We start from the raw sequence: 19,551 nt of genomic DNA on the forward strand, positions 1-19,551 counted from the left end.
AGAATATATGATGGAGTTGTGTAGATCACTAAGGCATTGATCAGTTTATTTTCTTTTTTTCTCTTCTTAATTAGATAACTTCTAATTAGATCTGTCTTCAAGTTCGATGATCTTTCTTCTGTTGTCTATGTATTACTAAGTCCATCCAGCAAATTCTATTTTAGATAATGCATTTTTTAACCCTAGAAGTTCCCTTTGTTTATTTTAGTATTCTTCCTTTTTCCTTTACCTCCTCCTCTTCCTTCTTCCTCACCCTCTTTTTCTTCTCCTCGTTCTTCATTTTCATTTCTCCACTGAGGTCCTCCAAATCTGTTTGTTCATTACAGCTATATTCTTATTTAAATCTTCAAAGACATTTGTAATACCTGCTTTAAATCCCTTGTTTATTAAATCTAAGTTTTCCATTATCTTAGGTTCAATTTCTATTGACTATTTTTGTTCTCTCAAATGTATGTTAATTTTCCTGTTTCTTGACATGTGTAATTTTTTTTCTTTTTACTTATACGCTGAAATTGTAGATGGCACATTATAGCAAATTTGAGTTATGTCATGCTCCTTAGAAATGTGTTATATTTTTTACAAACAGTTAATTTTTGACAGATCCTTTTTCATCTAATCAGGCTTATTTTTTGGTTAGGTATATTAAAATTTTCCACTTAATCCTACATTATGTTCTGTATTCTTTAAGAAAGTTTAATGAACTATACAAAAACACAGGCAATAACTAAACAAGATTTGGAGAACAATGCATGAAAAAAATGAGGTGTTCAACGGAGAAAGAACAGCCATCTCACACACACACACAAATTCTATAGTTGAAAAATACAATAACTGAATTGAACAATTCAATTTAGAGTTTCAAATATATTCAACCATTCAGAAGAAAGAATCAGCCACCTAGAGAATAAGACAGTAGAAATTATTCAGTCAAAAGAGAAAGAAGAAAAAAATGAAAAAGAGTGATGGAAGTCTATGGAAATATGGAACACATTGAAAAGAAACAGTATGTACATTATGGGAATTGCAGAAAAAGAAGATAAAGAAAAAAAACCAGAACGTATATTTAAAGCATTAATGGCTGAAAACTTCCCAGGCCTGGGAGAGAAATTATCATCCAGATTCATAACACCCAAAGGACTGTGAATACATTGGACCTTAATAGGGCAAGACTGAGACACAGTTTAATTATAATTGTCAGAAGTCAAACACAAAGAAAAAATTTTAAGAGCAGTAAGAGAATACAGAAAAGCTATAAACAAAGGAATCTACATTAGACTTTGGTGTATTTCTCAACACAAACTATTCAGGCTAGGAGAGAATGGGATAACATATGTTAACATTTTGGAAAAAAAATATAATAATAACTGTCAACAAATAATTCTATACCCAGCAAATCTGTCCTTCAGAAATGAAGGAGGGACAAAGATTTTCCCAAACAAACAAAATGTGATGGAGTATATTGCCACCAGACCTGCTTTACAAGAAATGTTAAAGGGAGTTGAGTGGAAGTAAAAGAAAGCTAATTAATAACAAAACACAAAACATAAAAGGTGAATTTCACTGGTAATGTTAACTATGTAATTATAGTTAGATTATGCAATATGCTAATAATGATGCATAATTCATTTACAATTCTAGTTTAGAAGTTTAAAAAATATAATAAAATCATGATAACTACCATAATATGTTATTCCTTTCATAATATTTTTAAAACATGTAAATTATGACATAAATGATTTGAAAATGTAAGGGGAGGGGGCACCTGTGTGGCTCAGCTGGCTGAGCATTCAACTCTTGATTTTGGCTCAAGGCATGATCTCATAGTTGGTGGGCTTAGCCCTGCATTGGGCTCTGCCCTGGATTCCCTCTCTCCCTCTCTCTCTCTGCCCATCCCCTGCTTGTTCTCTCTAGCTCTCTCAAAAATAAAGAAACATTTTTTAAAAATTTGGGGGGGAATCAAAAGTGTAAAATTTACTAATTATATAAAAGTTAAGTTGTTTTCAGTTTAAAATAAGGTGCTAAAATTTAAGAAATTTTATGTAAGCCCTATGGTAACCACAAACAAAATTCTGTGGTAAAAACACAAGAGAAAATGAAAAGTTGTTAAAGCATATTGACATCAAAAGATATCAAAACAGGAGCGCCTGGGTGGCTCAGTCGGCTAAGCATCCAACTTCAACTCAGGTCACTGTTCAGGAGTTCAAGCCTCACATTGAGCTCTCTGCTGTCAGCATAAAGCCTGCTTCAGATCCTCTGTCTCCCTTTATCTGCCCCTCCCCCCACTCCCTCTTCCTTTCCTACTGTCTCAAAAGTAAACATTTCAATAAAATAAAATAAAATAAGAAGATATATGTTAGCTGAAGATATATGTCAGCTGAAACTGTTGTGGTATCATTTCACAATATATGTAAATAAAACCATCATACTGTACACACTAAACTTATAAAAATGATGTAAGTCAATTATTTCTTAACATAACTGGAATAAATTGATTGATAGAAAGAAGATATGGGGAAGGCATATAACCATTCAACTAGATTGTCTGTTTACACTGATTATATGAGTTTGGATAGGCTCAATGATTGGTAGAAACTTTGATAATGGAATTTTAATATCAATAAGTGGCAATTCCTACTTTTCAGTTTAAATGTAAATGGATGAGATAGGTATCATCCAGAATGACTGCAGGTGGGGAATAGATTTAAAACCACTGCATGTTAACAGTAATTTCCAATCCCATATTTCTATCACTTTCTGAAAATGACACTTGGTGATTGCCAATTACCCACTTATTATTAAATCTAATAGAGATTTTTCAGTACTTATTTGATGTTTGCTTCTTTGGTAATGTTACCCACTTTTTCCTTTCAGAATTATAACTTTCCTTGTCTTCTATGACACCAGGATCTGGGTTTTTTTCTTTCCTTTTCCTTCTAGTTACTTCCTTTCTCTCTCTTATAAGATTCTTCCTCATAAATATTGGTAAATTCAGGGTTTGATCCTATGCAATTTCTTCTCTTCACATTGTACATACCCTCCTTGTGTGATATTATCCATTCGATTATGTTAATTACCGCCATATATTGATGGTTCCCCATTTTATGTCTGCTGCAGAAATGCCTTCCCAAGCTTAAGATCTATTTAGCCATCTGTTTATTGGACAGATCTCCATTTGGAAGACCCACACATATCTCAAACTAGACAAATCAAAAAGTGAAATAATGTCCTTTAAAACCACCTCATTCTCTTGTTTCATTAATTAAGAAGAGTAAATGAAACTTCCAGTTACTCACTTATCCAACCCAGAAATCCTCCACAGTTAACAATCACATTTATAGATTTTTCTCTTCTAAACATGTATTCACTTCTTTCCATCTTCATTGAATGTACCCTGAAACTATTATCTCTTTAATGGAATACTAATAGAGTTTCCTGACTAATCCCCATGCATTCATAATTACTGTCAACTACACTGCTGTCAGAGTGATTTTTCTAAACACTAAATTTTATTATATTATTTCCCTATTTAATATCCTAAAATGACTTTCTGTTACTCTAAGTTAAAACACAAATTTCTTAACGTGGACTACCAGATTCCCCTCCTTGTCTCTCTGAACTCATTTCTAGCCATTTCCCCCTCTTAATCTAAATGCTTCAGATGCTAAGATTTCTATTCCACAAACTCACCAGGTGGTCTCTCTTTCCTTTGAGTCTTTCCTACTATCTTTGTAATTCTTACTATTTGGAATCTTCCTTATTTGTTATTTATTCATGCAACTTCCTACTCATTGTTCTTAGCCATGATCAACATAAGACTAACTAAAAGAATAAAAACTAAACTCCTAAAATTCCTAGGCTGTATGAATCTGTTACAGTAGATGAAAAAGGGGGGATACTGAATATTTTTGTGATGGTCTAATTCTAATTAGAGTACTGTGGTATTTTCTGAATACTTAATTCTCATGTTTAAGGGAAAATTTGAGAATTGAAACCATACATTAAGAGGAAGGCCAGAGAGTAGAGCTCTAAAATCATGCATATATGATGTTATTAAAGAATTCAAGGATATTTATACAGACACTATGACTACAAACATGAGAAAGAAGAATAAGAAAAGATGTGCAGAATCAATGGTATCTGTTGCCAATTCTTCAAGTTTTATCATAGAGAATTACAAGTAATAAGAAAGATTATCATTAAAAACCCATACTGTGCAAATATGGAAATACTGATTCAATATTAGGAAAAACATTATGACAAGGGTTTCCTTTAGATGAAAAGAGGTAGTGTACTATTTCGTATGAAAGCGCTTAAGAGGGAATTAGGTGAATCTCCCTACCCACCTACTTTGTCTGCCAGGTTGGGGAAGTTATAGAAATGATTCCTTTATTTGTTGGTAATTCATTTATCACTAGCAGTAGCAATTTAAATGTTGGGGCTGATCCACCAACAAACATGTCCTAGTGGATTTCTCTCACATTTTAATAGAGTGTGATATGTGGTAGGATGGAGATATAGGACTAATTGTAATTGAGAAAAATGAGTCCTTAGCAGAAGTCTTTGTGTTAGATCCTATTCCAAAGAGGTTGGACTAACTTCTTTTACCCTCTCAAATTCTAAAATTCTTTGTTTTTATAATTCAACTACTTGAACTTTGAATCATATTTTGACAAATTACTTATGTTGTATTTATAAAAGGGTTAGTAGCTATGTTTCCTCTTTAATTAATTGGCACTTTCAATTAAAAAAATGATTAGCAAAGCAAAGAGAAATAAGACATAAGTCACTTATAGTAGGAATGAAACAGGATATATCAAACCTTGTGGGTATCAAAAAGATAACACAACAATGATATAAACAACTCTACATGCCCACTTGACAACTGACATGAAATGGACCCGTGCTTTGCAAAGCACAGTCTTAGCCAATACAAAATAATTTGCACAAATTCATAACTATAAAGGAAACTGAACTCATAATTTAAAAATCCCTGAAAAAGAAATCTCTAGGCTCAGATTAATCGCTGGACATTTCTACCAAATCTTCAAGGTCCAAAGACCAGAAAGGAAGACTTCCAACAGTCCCAATTTTCAGATGATATGTCTACAGAGGAAATCTAAAGAATGTATTGTAAAACTCTGAAAGCTAATAAATGAGTCAGCAAGGTTGCAGGATACAAGTTCAATATATAAAATTAGTTGTATTTTTATGTACCAACAATGAACCCATAGAAACCAAAATTAAAAATGTAATAGCTTTTGGGCACCTGGGGGGCTCAGTCCATCAAGCCTGCTTTGGATCCTCTGTCTCCTCTCTCTCTCTCTGCCTCTCCCTGGCTCTCACTCCTACGCACACTCACACTCTCTCTCTCTCTCAAAAATAAATAAAAAACAAAAAATGTGATAGCATGTATAATCCTTCAAAAAATGAAATATTTAGGTGTATATTTTATAAAGAGGACAAGGATAAGTCACCCCAAGTTGGGCCACTCTGGCAGGAAATTATTTTGCATTAAAAGCAAAAACCCAGCAGATTCAGGGAACGCTCTTTACCTCTTGCCCCTCAATTGCCTGCTTGTACTATGAAGACAGCTATAAACAGAGATTCCTCCTTCCCTAAGAAACTCACCTACATAATAGGGCAACCTTTGCTTTCCAAACATCTTCTCCCACTTTCTTGCTAATGTTCTTTCTCACCTTTGGAACCTCAAACCTCTATCCATCTCCTTAGCTCGCCGAAGCATCATGTTGCCTCTCTGTTTTTGGAATTTCCATGTCTGTGTTGATTGTACACACACAACAAAAATTTTCTCCTGTTAATCTGCCTCATGTCAATTTGATTCTTGGTCCAGCAGAAGAACCTTGAAAGGCAGAGGAAATTCTTACTCCTCAACAGTATCTATGGGACTTTTAAGATGAAAACTACCAAACACTAATGAAAGAAAGAAAAAGAAATCTAAACAATGAAGAGACATACATACATACATACTGTGCTCAAGGACTGGAAGACTCAACATATAAAGTATGTAACTATCCCCAAGTTGATATATGTGCTTCATGAAATTTTTATGAAGCTAAACAAAATTTTATTTGTATAGAACAGGATTTTTCTAAAATTTTTATGAAAAGTCAAAGGAACTAGAATAACATTATTTTGAAAAAGAGGAATATTAGGAGGAATCACTCTACCCAATTTCAAAATTATATAGCTAGCTTTAGTTAACAAGACTGTAGTAATGATGGAGGAATAGATGCCTGGATCAGTAAAACCGAATAGAGAACCCAGACATAGCTTTACACAAGTACAGCCAATACTTGGCCAAAGTACAGAAACACTAAAATGAAGGGAGAACAGTCTTATCATTCATGACGCAGGAATTAGATAGTCATAGGGGGGAAATATCTTGACCTAAACCTCACACCTTAAATAAAAATTTAAAACATAAGTAATAAATTTAAATATAAAATATAATGCTATATGAGTTTTAGAACAAAATACAGAAAAAAATTAGAGATTTCAGACTTTGTATTTTCAGATACATTATCAAAATCATGATCTCTAAAAGGAAAGATCTAAGGGTTATACCAAAATAAAAATAAACATTTGCTCTTTTCCTATTAAGACTATGAAAAGACAATTTAAAACCTGGGGGAAAGATTTGCCACTCACTTATCTGTCAAAGGACTTATATCTATATTTACAAAACCTTCAAAACTCAACAATTTAAAAAAGTTAAATTAGAAAACAGGCAAAAGACATGAGGAAACATTTCACCAAAGATGATCTATAGATGGCAAAGAAACATACAAGAATACATTCCACATCACTAGCTGTCACAAAAGTGCATATTAAAACGACGATTAGGTATTATTACTCCACACCAGAAAGCCAGCAAAAATAAAAATAGTAAAGATACTAAATACTCACAAAGAACCATATAAACTGCATCTCTCATGCATTGTTGGTGGTAATGTAAAATAACACAGCTGCTCTGAAAAATAGTACATCCATGCCACGAGACATGACTCAGGACCAAAAAAAAATAAAATAAAATAAAAAATGACTTATACATACAATTTTGACTGATCACAAGAGGTTATGCTGAATGAAAAAAAAAAGTTTCAAAAGGGCACCTACTGTATGGCTCCATTTACATAACCTTCTCAAAATGACAAACCATAAAAATGGGTAACAAAATAGTAGTTTCCCAAGGCTGGAGATGGGAGAAGTAAGTATAACTATGAGCAAGTAGCTCAAGGAAGATCTTTATGAAGATGGAGTATCTTTTTTTAATGAATATGGGATATCTTGATTGTGGTAATGCTTACATGAATTTACGCATGTAATAAATTTCCATAGAATTTACACACATATATGAAACCAATGTCAGTTTCCCAGTTTTAATATTATAGTAGCATTGAGGGAAATGCAAGAAGGGTACACAAGATTTCTCACTACTATCTTTGTAACTTGCTATGAGTTTATAATTACTTCAAAATTCAAAGTTAAAAAAAACATCATTTTCCAATTTTCATTGGATGACATCACTAGGAATTTAACTTCCTTTGTATTTCCGTATTCTATCAAGTAATAATAATAAATTCTCTAAGAAAAATTTTCCAGACTGTTTCACAAAACAAATGTTCAGTACAGAAAATATTTGTTCCCATACAAAAAGGGTTTGGGGGACAATTTAGAAAATTTTATTGATAGTACCAACCTTTTGAGAATTTGCAATGCACAAATTGATTGAACAATGCTCCTAACACAGAGATTGTTTCGATAACTACTTGATTTCAAAATATAAAAAATACTACCCTAACACGTCTCTTAAAACACTGGGATAGTGAGAGCAGGAACCAGTATCGATAATTTTGGAAAGACTGTAAGGGTTAAATTGTAGCGTAGGGCTAACGCTTAGCTTGAAAAATAACAGCTTTGTGTTGATACTGAAGGTTAAGAGATAACAGCCTTGCTTTACTCTTATAAATTAGGCTTCACCAATTAAGGAAACAAAAGTTCAAAGAAAACAGCATCAGAGGCAGGGTCAAGGAGATCCACTGGTTGCAACTTAGAGGCAGAAAGTCTACAATAAACACCTCATTAGGCAACTGTTTCTAACTCATCTGGCAACTGTTTCTGACTCATCTGGAAACTGTTTCTTTGTTCTGTTCCTAGGTGATGATAAAACGATGTGATCGGCTATAAAAACTCTGTACCCCGGCTGTTCGGGGCCGCCCTCTTATCAAGAGTGTTGGTCCCTATTGGTCGGCCTTGCCTCTCATTGTAATAAACTTGGTTGTGACTGTCACTGGTGCCCGTAGCATTCTGTTTCAGGAGTCACGTGGATGCAACAAGACAATGAGAGCTTTCTGAGCCCCATTCAGCTACAGTCTACAATAATGAATCTCTGATGCTTAAGACATCACAGGAAGCCTGCTTTTTTTAACACATTATGATACCTGGCCTGCTTCTCACATAACCTCCCAAAGAAACCAAAAGCTATTCACAATCTATGATTAATAAAGTCTCTAAAAACACACTAGTTGTTTTCAAGCTGATGTATTACTTTTGAAAGGTCAAGCTGGGATTAGTATTTCATATATAACTAAATTACCTCCCTTTATCCCCTCCAAAAGTGATTTGTACTTATTCTGACTCTCATTCATAATGCAAATGTTTGTACCTGTCTCTTTTACTAGACAAGCAGTGCCACAATTATTTAGGTTCTATCTTGTTTTTGTTTGTTTATGCTCCAGGGCCATTTATATCAGTGGTACCTAATGTTTACCAAATAAACAAGTGGAAAGTAAATTTGTGTTAATTTACAAGTGCTTGTTAATTACAAAGTGCTTTAATTACAAGTGTTAATTACAAAATGCTTGTTTAGACTTTATATGATCACTGACAAAGAATGAAGTAATTGTCTAGGTCAGTGGTTTTCAGTGATGTGCCTTACTGCACTGTCACCCTCCTACTGGGTGACTTTGAATTGCATTTTTGCCACAAATGAACACAAATTCTGATATGCTAAAAAGTTTCGTATGGAGCACTCAACTGGATATGGTAGATAAGCAATTATTATATGTAATCTTACAGTCAGCAAAAAGTAAAACATATATCAGAGTATCAAACCACACCCTCTGGTCCCCCAAAATTCATAAAAAATGTGTGAATTCTGCTATAACAAATGAGAGAGGGAAGTCAGGATATAAATAAGTCAACTCAAAACAAAATCCTAAAGGATAACTAAGTGTGTTGGGAAATTATAGTCGCACATTTATAGAAATCAAAGGACATTGCTATTGACATGGTGAAAATATAGAAAGGATTACTTTCATTACTGCTGACTTCTAAAATACTTTTTGACTGTTTTAAAAAATTCAGTCACAAATACCTGATATAACTTAGCTTAATCCATTTTTTTCACTTTGTTCAAATTTTAATTTCTCAATAAGGACTTCTCTGGCTGCCCTATTTGAAACTACAGCCACCATTCCAGACATTTTTTTCTATTTTTCTTTATTTAACATCTTTCTAGAGCACTTACCATTATGAAATAAATTGTGCCATTTTACTTATTTTGTTTTTTTGTGTCCCTCCGCACCACCAGAGTGACCACCCAACCAATGGAAGCTCCATGGATGCAGGAAATTTGTCTACATCATTCACTGCATCCAAACCCTGGCACATAATAGATGTTACATAAATATTCCTGAATGAATGAATGAATGAATGAATGGTCATTTAAAATTTTTCTTAGTTTCTCCAAAAAACTATATCTGGTAATCAAATACATACATAACCACTAAATCCTGACTTCAATATAACTGTACCAATTAAATTCATCAAGAAGATATACACAAAATTATTTTATTTTAAAACACTAGTTATTGCCAATGATTAAAAGCCTGATACATGTGCATGTGTCAATAAGAAAATAACAGTTGTCTCTTTTCATCAACAACTTTTTCAAAATTGTGTACTGTTTAGATTAGCGCTTTTTATGCCCAGAATTCGTGATCCCCAAAGACCACCAGGGAGCTGAGTCCGATGCAAAAGCAAAGAGCCTTTATTCGAGCTAGCTCGAGCTCAATCCCCTACCTGCACCGACGCAGCGGTGAGATACCGGGGAGAGAGAGCGAGTTTCAAAAGCACAAAGGTTTTATAGGGGTCTAGGGGCAGTTGGTGAGGTAAGGGCTGTGGCCTTGGCCGATTGGCTGGGGAAGGGTCGGAGTCCTGTTACGCAGGTCGCGGGGCGGGTTTTGATCAGGAAGTTTGAACAGGTGAGCGGGAGGTTACTCAAGGGGAGGAGGCTCGGTCTGAGGTTTCTGCGATTTTCCCGGAAAAGGGGTCATGTTGGGGACATAGTCACTCAAGGTGCAGAACACAGAACAAGATGGAGTCAGCCGGCGTAGGCCCGCCTTTTCACGCTTCTCAAATTTTAATGCACATACGACTCAGCGAAGAATGTTGTTACAAGGCAACTTATAATTCTGGGGTGGGTACTGAACTCTAACAAAAGATTTGTTTGTCCACAGACCCAGATTTGAGTAGATGAGTTTAGATTATTTTCTAACAGATAAATTGCATGCTGATATAATATTTCTAAAAAATGGTATTTTGAGGATGATTTTATTCAGTAGGAAAAATGTGTTTAAAAATACTTGTAATGACGTTAATGAAACCGTTATTTTGTAATTGAGTATAAGAGTGCACTACATTATTTATCAAACATCCTTTTACCATGAGAGAACCTGAAGTAAACTACGGAATGTGAGGGACACATCGATGTAGGTTCATTGATTGTAACAAATCACCACCCTGGTGGGGAACACTAATAATGGGCAAGGCTGTATGTGTACGGTAGCTCTGATTTGCTGTGAATTTCAAACTGCTTTTAAAAAAATTCTATTAAAAATAAAAAGTAAAATAAAAATGGCAACCTATACAGAATGAGAAAAAAATCTGCAAATCATGTATTTGATAACAAGTTAATATCCAGAATATATAAATAATTCCTACAACTCAACAATAAAAGACAAATAATCCACTAAAGAGATGGGCAAAGGATTTCGACATTTCTCCAAAAAGACATACAAATGGCTAATAAGTGCAAGAAGAGCCATGAAAATGGCTTAACATTATTAGTTAGTAGAGAAAGGCAAATAAATCAAAACCATAATGGGATTCCCTTCTATACGCACTAAGATGGCTATAATAATTTTTTTTTTAAGGTAAAGAACATGTACTAAGTCCCAGACCTGCCTCAAAGATTTGCTTGTACATTTTTCATCCAGGTCTGTTCTTATCACCTCCTTAATACTGCAATTTGCACTCCCTCCATTTACGGTGTCCCTCAATTTACTCTGTATTTTTTTAAGTTTATTTTGAGAGAGAGAGAGAGAGAGAGAGAGAGAGAGAGAGAGAACGAATAGCGTGGGGGAGGGGCAGCAAAACAGAATCCCAAACAGGCTCCGTTCTCAGCTCAGTGTAAACCCCTACACAGGGCTTGACCCCATGACTGGGAGATCATGACCTGAGCTGAAGTCAAGAGTTGATGGCTCAAGGGACTCAGCCACCCAGTGGCCCACACTGTATTTTCTCAAAGTACTTGTCACCTTTTAACAAACTGTAATTTATACACAAATGTGGCGGTGGGGCAGGGGGAAGGGGAGGGAGAACATTTTCTGTTTAAATCAAGAAAATGAGGAAAAGGATTTTTGTCTGTTTTACTTACTGATGTAACTAGGTGTCTTCAACACTGCTTGACACATAACTTCTCAATAAATTTATGCTCAAATTTATTTGCTATTTCTGTTTTCTCTACTTCCCTTGATCATTCTTGACAGGGTTTTAAAATTTTATGTCTTTTCCAACCCTCTCCATCTTAACAACTAAGTTCTATACCATTAATTTGCACTATTAGGTAATTAGTTTCTAATATAAGGAGTTGAGTCTATAAATTTTCCTTTAAGTACTTGCTTACCTAAATGGCACAAGATTTTTAAGCATTGTTATTATTACTATTTATTTAAAACCTTTTCTTATTTTACTATAATTTTTTTTGGAGGGGAAGCATAGGTTATTATTAAAAGTGTGTTTCTCCCAACCAATAGGTATTTTCCTGCTTTTGTTTTCCAATAGATTTCAAGCCTAATTAAAAAGACAGGGTCTATGTCACTTTAATCCACTTAAAACAATTGCAATTGCTTTAATGTTTAATAATATAATCTCTCTTTTTTGGTAAGTATTCTGTGTGTGCTTGCAAACAATCGATATCTGCAGATAGTAAATACAGTGTTACATTTGCCCATTAAGTTCAGATTACTTACTAATTGTGTTGATTAAATATCCAGCATCCTTACTAATTAGGGTATAGAATTAAATTATTTCCAGTATGCGTGAGACCCTCTTAATTGTGTATGAACAATAAATATGCTAATTGGAGTATATGGTGAAACAAAAAATATGGTTGCTTTCCAAAGGTGCATCTATATCAGTGGCAAACATACGTTCAGATAAGATTTTAGAGTTGTTGGATATACAAATCACTTTCTTCTTTGACCATATCCCATATTTTAGACATGTTATTTACATAATAAAGCCAAAAATAACATTTTCATCTTTCTGCCGAATTTTGTTTTCAGAGTCTATACTAATCTACAGAAAATTAAAGCAGCAAGTGCTTTTGTTTTTTAAAGGATTCTTTTATAAAATGATATAAAATATTACATTATCAGAGATAATCCATTCCTGTAAAAAGAGTTTTTAAATTCCTTCCCCTATTCCTCCATGGTGTATTTCTACTTAAGGATACTTTGGAAATTTTCTTAGAGTCATGATATATGATCAGTCTTTACCTAGAATTCTCAAGAAACCAACAATTAAAAACCCCAAATACAGTGGAATTTCAGGCTAAATATTTGACTAGTTACCAGCCAAATTTCTTGAAATCAGTTGCTATGGTAATTGTCAAGATTTTTTCTTCCTATTCTCCTGGGTCTAATTAAAGCATCAAGGTTTACATTATACACAGGATAATAACTCATAATTCATATAGCATATTCTAGCCACTCTATAAATAAAACATTTAATCCTGTAGAATGGGAATATAGGTGAATTTTTTAAATGTTTGTTTATTTTTGAGAGAGCAGAGCTCCTCACAAGCTCCTCTTGTGAGCAGAGGACGGGGAGAGAGAGAGGGACAGAGGATCCGAAGCAGGTTCCACGCTGCCAGCAAAGAGCCTGATGGGGGGCTCAAACTCACAAACTGTGAGATCATGACCGGAGCCAAAGTCAAATGCCTAAGCCACTGACTCACCCAGGTGTCCCTAGGAGAATTTTTAAAACTACATAATAAAGGGGCACCTGGCTGGCTTAGCAGGGACAATATGCAACTCGGGATTGTGAGTTCAGGCCCCACATCATGTGTAGCGATGACTAAAAAAAAAAAAAAAAATTAAATAAACTTAAAAAAATACATAATAGGAGCACCCAGGTGGCTCAGTTGATTAAGCATCTGAGTCAGTTTCAGCCCAGGTCATGATCTCCTGGTTTCGTGAGCTCCAGTCCCACATCAGGCTCCCTGCTGACAGTGCAGATCCTGCTTGGGATTCTCTCTCTCTTTCTCAGTCTCTCTCAAAATAAATAAATAAACTTAAAAAATAATACGTGGTAAAAATAAACAATGTTATTTAAAAAATCATACTCATGAGGGTGCCTGGGTGGTTCAGTCAGTTAAGTGTCAGACTTCCAACTTGGGCTCGGGCCATGATCTCAGTCAGGGTTTATGAGTTTGAGCCTCACATCAGGGGCTGAGGATCTACTGTCTCCCTCTCTCCTTGCCCCTCCCCATCTTGCACTTTTTTTCTCTCTCTCTCAAAAATAAATAAAGATTAAAAAAAACATATTAACGTATGAGAACCAATATCAAAATGTGGGTTTCTTTTTAGGGTTTGTTCTGACTTTTTGTTGCCGCTGATTCATTCTAATAAACTGAAAAAGTTGTTCTTTTTTTTTTTTTCTATATGCTGTAATATCTAGAAGCAATTCAGCCGTCATGCTCCAATATTATTGATACAAGTAAGCCCACTCAAACTTTTCACAAGAGTGATCTGGCAATCAATTCACTAAAAAGCACCTTCTGGTACAACTTTCCCTCCAAAGGCTTATGATTACTTTTTTCTTTGTTTTCATACAAAAGGACTACCAATATTATGCTAAGTGAAATAGGTCAGAGAAAGACAAATACTGTATGATTTCATTTATATGTGGAATCTAAAGCACAAATGAAGAAACAAACAGAAAGCAGAATCAAACCTATAAATACAGAGAAGAGACTGAGGGTTGCCGGCGGGGAGGAGGGGAGGGGGAGGGGCAAATGGGTGAAGGGGAGTGGGAGACATAGGCTTCCAATTATGGAATAAGTCATGAGGGTGAAAAATACAGCATAGGGAATATAGTCGATGGTATTGTATCAGCCTTGTATGGTGACAGATGGTAGCTTGTGAGCACAGCATATTGTACACAGTTGCTGAATCACTATATTGTACACCTAAAACTAATCTAAGAGTATGTGCCAACGATACAAAAACAAAACAAAACAAAACACTACCAAGACAGTAAGGTCCCAGATTTTCAGACTCTCTTAGTACATCAGCATCCTTTCCTAAATACAGATAAAGCATTCCTAGAAATATTTACAAACTTAGAACATAAATACACAGAGTACAGGGAAAACTTAACCATAAATAAATCGATACTTTAACTATTAAAAAATGGCATCGAATTTGATCTTGAGAAAGAGATACATTTGCCACATGACTCATAAAATTCAAAAGCAAAATGTCTGTTCTATTTGACTGATAACCTAAGAGATTTCTGTGATACTGAAATGAAAATGACAATGAAGAAAATGTAAAAGCATGTGATGCAGAAAGTAACTAAATATACAGAAAATATTTATAAGGTAAAGATATATATTAATATAGAATTCAAGAGTCACCAAATAGTTTTGCTTGGTTCATCTGTGCTAATAGATGTAAGAAATAATCCACAACTAAAGGAACAGTTACATGATATAAACAGGACTTCTACATGTATAACATTTTTATATGTATTTTTAAGGTTCGGTTTTACACATAGCTGGAAGGGGAGCTTGGACAAAGAAGTGAATCATAAAATACCTGATTCTATGAGCAATTCTGTCAACATCAGTCTTAAAACTGACAAAACATAACCATGTCTGTTAAGAGCTTCATCTATGGATTGCACTAATAATATGTGTCCCACTCACCCTGCAGGGCTTCTATGAAGATCAGGTAGAGATTAGTAGATAAAAGGGCTTTGAATTTGTCAGCCCTACATGGCTTTAAAGGACGCTTTGCTTGTCTTTCCTCCAAAACTTGCCTTCACATGAAAAATATTTGTTTCCATTCTGTTTGTCTTTGAAGACGCTTGTTTCCCAATCTATAGCCAATTATCTCAAACACACCAAGCTCCCAACTCAATTTTTTAAATGTTTATTTATTTTTAAGAGACACAGCATGAGTGGGGAGGTGCAGAGAGAGAGGGGGACAGAGGATCTAAAGCAAGATCTGTGCTGACATCAGTGAGCCCGATGCAGGGCTTGAATTCGTGAATGGTGAGATAATGACCTGAGCTGAAGTTGGATGCTCAACCGACTGAGCCTCCTAGGTGCCCCCACCAACTTGTTTTAATGTTTTTGTTTGTTTTTGACAGAGACAGACAGTGAGTGGGGGAGGGGCAGGAAGAGAGGGAGACACAGAATCCGAGACAGGCTCCAGGCTCTGAGCTGCCAGTACAGAGCCCGATGAGGGGCTCGGACTCGTGAACCATGAGATCATGACCTTAGCAGAAGTCAGACGCTTAACCGAATGAGCCACCCAGGCACCCCCACCAACTCATTTTAAAATGAATTACAGTTCTAAATTTAGTGCTGAGAGAAAGAAAGAAACATATTTAAATAGGTCAATCACCTTACCTGCTCTGGGTGCTGAACCATACATACTTTTTCTATGTTTCAGCAATTAACACACCACATACAGTGCAAGGTTGTAGGAGATAAAGGCAAAAGCAAGGAAACAGAAAACTTCCACTTACTGCAAATGAAAGGAGACTCATCTGAATTATCAGCACAATCAGTCACAAAATCACACAGCTTGTCCTTTGCAATGCAGTGCCTGTTTGCACACGTGAATTCTTGAGCAGTACACTTTCTGTCTGGGCTAAGTAGGGGGGAACAATCTTGAAAGGAAATATCATCCACTGCTACATCTCCCATGTAACTGACACCACGCTTTGCCCTGAGGACAATCTTTAAAAAGAAAAAAAAAAAAGAAAAGAAAAAAAGAAAAAGAAAGATGTCAATTGAGCCGTCCAAGCATTCAAAAATTGAGGCAAACATTAAATACAGGATTATCAGGCTGGAATCTCGTAACGATACTCCCATAATGAAACTGACCCAGGAAGTCTGAGGGTCATGTGATATCTGTGCCACCCTCACCTAAAATGTGAAAATGGCAATATCAGTGCCTCTTGTTTAGATTTTTAGGACAGGTGGCACCGAAAACCTGTAGGAGCCACAAACCCACCCACTGCTGCCTCTGTGGTTCTCTGATCCAAAACAATACCTGCTCATTTCTTACAGCCTCACTGCATATGGAGAGGAGGCCAATCCGGTGACAGAGAGCACCAAGCGAATGAGGATGTGACACACCCTCTGTTCTGCCCAATTCTTGCCACTCCTCAGATCTATCCATCCCAACTATGTGAAAGCAAAGATATCAAACCTCAATAACATGAGCTGTTTTTTTTTTTAATTTCCCACATCTTTGAAATTAAAAAGATTTGGATTTGCCTTTGATAACTTATGTGGTGAACAAAATCCTTATGTGTTCCACTGTTTGACAGCGAGCTGCCATTTATATGGAATCCAAAAGAATTAGAAATGATTGGAAATAATAACAGGAGTTGCTAAAATGTTTAGAAATCCCACCTTCAGTTTGTGACATTACCACTGCTTAGACGAACAATGAACACTGTTTCATGGAACATAAATAGTCACAAACTGTTTAGTTTCAAATTTCTGAGTGAGATTAACTCAGAGTACTTCTATTATATTTCTCTGCATGCCAAATATCTGTTTGTGTGTTAAGATAAGACGTATTCATAAGTTTTATTATTTTTTAAGTTTTGTTTTTTTGTTTGTTTGTTTGTTTTTGTGAGAGAAAAGGAGATAGAGCGTGAGAGAGGGAGGGGCAGAGAGAGAGGGAGACACAGAATCTGAAGTAGGCTCTGGGCTCTGAGCTGTCAGCACAGAGCCTGACGTGGGGCTAGAACTCACGAGCTATGAGATCATGACCTGAGCCAAAGTCGTACACTTAACCAGCTGAGCCACCCATGAACCCCAGAAGTATTCATATATTCTAAAGAAAATTTAGAACAGTTAGAAATGAGTTAACAAGGACTAAAGATTTACCTCAGTGATTTTATACAAATATTTATTGTGCAAACTCAAGAGCACCTTTTGACCAAATCTAAACAATCATTTTTCATGAAAGAATTATCATTTTTCCCTAAGATGTGTTATCCTTTTATATGACTATATGAAAACCTATGTGTTTTCCTTTTAAGGTGAGACGATAGAATAAATGCAAATAATGTCTCTCAAATTATCAAAACAAAAAATAAAAATTAAATTTCAAAAATTCATATAACAAATTTATATAAATTGTTCTTCATAACAGATATGCTGGAAAAGAAAAATAAATTTGACAGATTGAGAGATTGGAAATTATTAAAAAGAGGCAAAACTGGAAAAAATAATAAGGACTACAATGTTTTGTTTTGTTTTTTTTTTTTTTTCAACGTTTTTTATTTATTTTTGGGACAGAGAGAGACAGAGCATGAACGGGGGAGGGGCAGAGAGAGAGGGAGACACAGAATCGGAAACAGGCTCCAGGCTCCGAGCCATCAGCCCAGAGCCATCAGCCCAGAGCCCGACGCGGGGCTCGAACTCACGGACCGCGAGATCGTGACCTGGCTGAAGTCGGACGCTTAACCGACTGCGCCACCCAGGCGCCCCGGACTACAATGTTTTTATAAGGAAATACTGATACACAAAAGGAAAAAGGTTCCTTATTGTCTGGATACATCTAACCACTTAAATATGTGATGCAATGTTCTGTAAATAAGAAATCAGATAAGTGTTCCTTTATTAATTTGTTCATGTGCAGTCCTATAGACAGAATCTCAGGTGTCTGCCATGTCCAAATGATCAAATCATTGCTTATGATCCCAATGGTCCATAAAATGTTAAGAGTCCATAGACCTGAATACTGATTACACTTTTCTAAAAGAGTAATTATATATTTTTTTCAGTAGAATAAAAGCAGGGTCAACTATCTTGGAAAAGCTGGGAAGCAATATGGCATAGCAGTTGGATTATGGACTGGTAGATAAACTGTCTATGTTTAAAGCCTATCTAAGCCATTTTGTAAAATACAACTAGAGTAAGTTTCCTAATGTGCAGGTCTTTCTGTATTCTAACCTAGAAAATGGAGAGAGTGATTATGCAATTATTGGAAACACTAAAGGAATGAACATTTCAGAGTCATGGTATAGTACTTAGCATATATTAAGAGCTATGTGAATGACTGTTCTAGTTATATACAAAATATTTTAAATAAATACTCTGTTTAAGTTTGAGGGCTCCCAAATAAAACTCTGAAAACCACCCAGTACTGATTCAGATATTTCAAAAAATATCTTCTACTCTTACTCAACGGTTAGAGGTATTCCTCTTTCTGAGGTGAAAGGGAATTGTATTGTAAAAATGGAAGAATCATGGAGAGTATGCCTGGCTCATCACTCTATCTCCAGTGCATGGGAATGAGCTTTGCCCATGGTAGGATGCTTAATAAGTTTGTATTGTAGGAATGAGTGAATCACAAAAAACATCAAATATTCACAAGCCATTAATATCTAAGTTTAAGATTCAAACAACATGGGCATATTCCTCTTCAATAAAATTTCAATAAATGACAAACCAAATTTCAGAAAGGCTAAATTAATAATTAATTCTTCCTGCTGAAATCTCCTTTGTTATTTTGAACATGATTTTACTATATAAGTATTCTGCTTGCACAGAACTAGGTAAGAATTCATTGCGTGGGGTAGAGCCTATGTCTGGCAGCAGCAAAATCTTCTACATGTTCTTGCTGAGGCTCAGTTAAAAGATATTGGACACTGAACAGGTGGAATCATTTTGATATTAAATTTCATGTTGTGTAATATGAAATTGCAGTCCAAAAATTACACCTTCAGAGTGAACTTATTTCTTCTCAGTTTACTAAATTAAATACAAATGACCCATAAGAAAAGTGGACTTCAGTGAGAGATCAAAAATATGTGGAATTCATGGGGTGCCTGGGTGGCTGAGTCAAGTAACCGTCCGACTTCGGCTTAGGTCATGATATCATCATTTGTGGGTTCAAGCCCCTCATTGGGCTTTGCACTGACATTGTG

General features: G+C 35.3%; 1 protein-coding gene across 3 annotated transcripts in view; it reads right to left on the bottom strand.

Moving 5' to 3' along the window:
- Positions 1 to 19,551, bottom strand: part of MALRD1 (MAM and LDL receptor class A domain containing 1) — an 824,069-nt gene that overhangs the window by 442,720 nt on the left and 361,798 nt on the right. For all 3 annotated transcript variants that reach the window (XM_058681758.1, XM_058681759.1, XM_058681757.1), the window contains one exon: positions 16,126 to 16,339. In XM_058681758.1, coding sequence (XP_058537741.1) covers positions 16,126 to 16,339 — 214 coding nt within the window. The remainder of the gene's footprint in view (positions 1 to 16,125; positions 16,340 to 19,551) is intronic.

This window comes from Neofelis nebulosa, chromosome 8 (assembly GCF_028018385.1).
Source record: "Neofelis nebulosa isolate mNeoNeb1 chromosome 8, mNeoNeb1.pri, whole genome shotgun sequence".
Classification (NCBI taxonomy): Eukaryota; Metazoa; Chordata; class Mammalia; order Carnivora; family Felidae; genus Neofelis; species Neofelis nebulosa.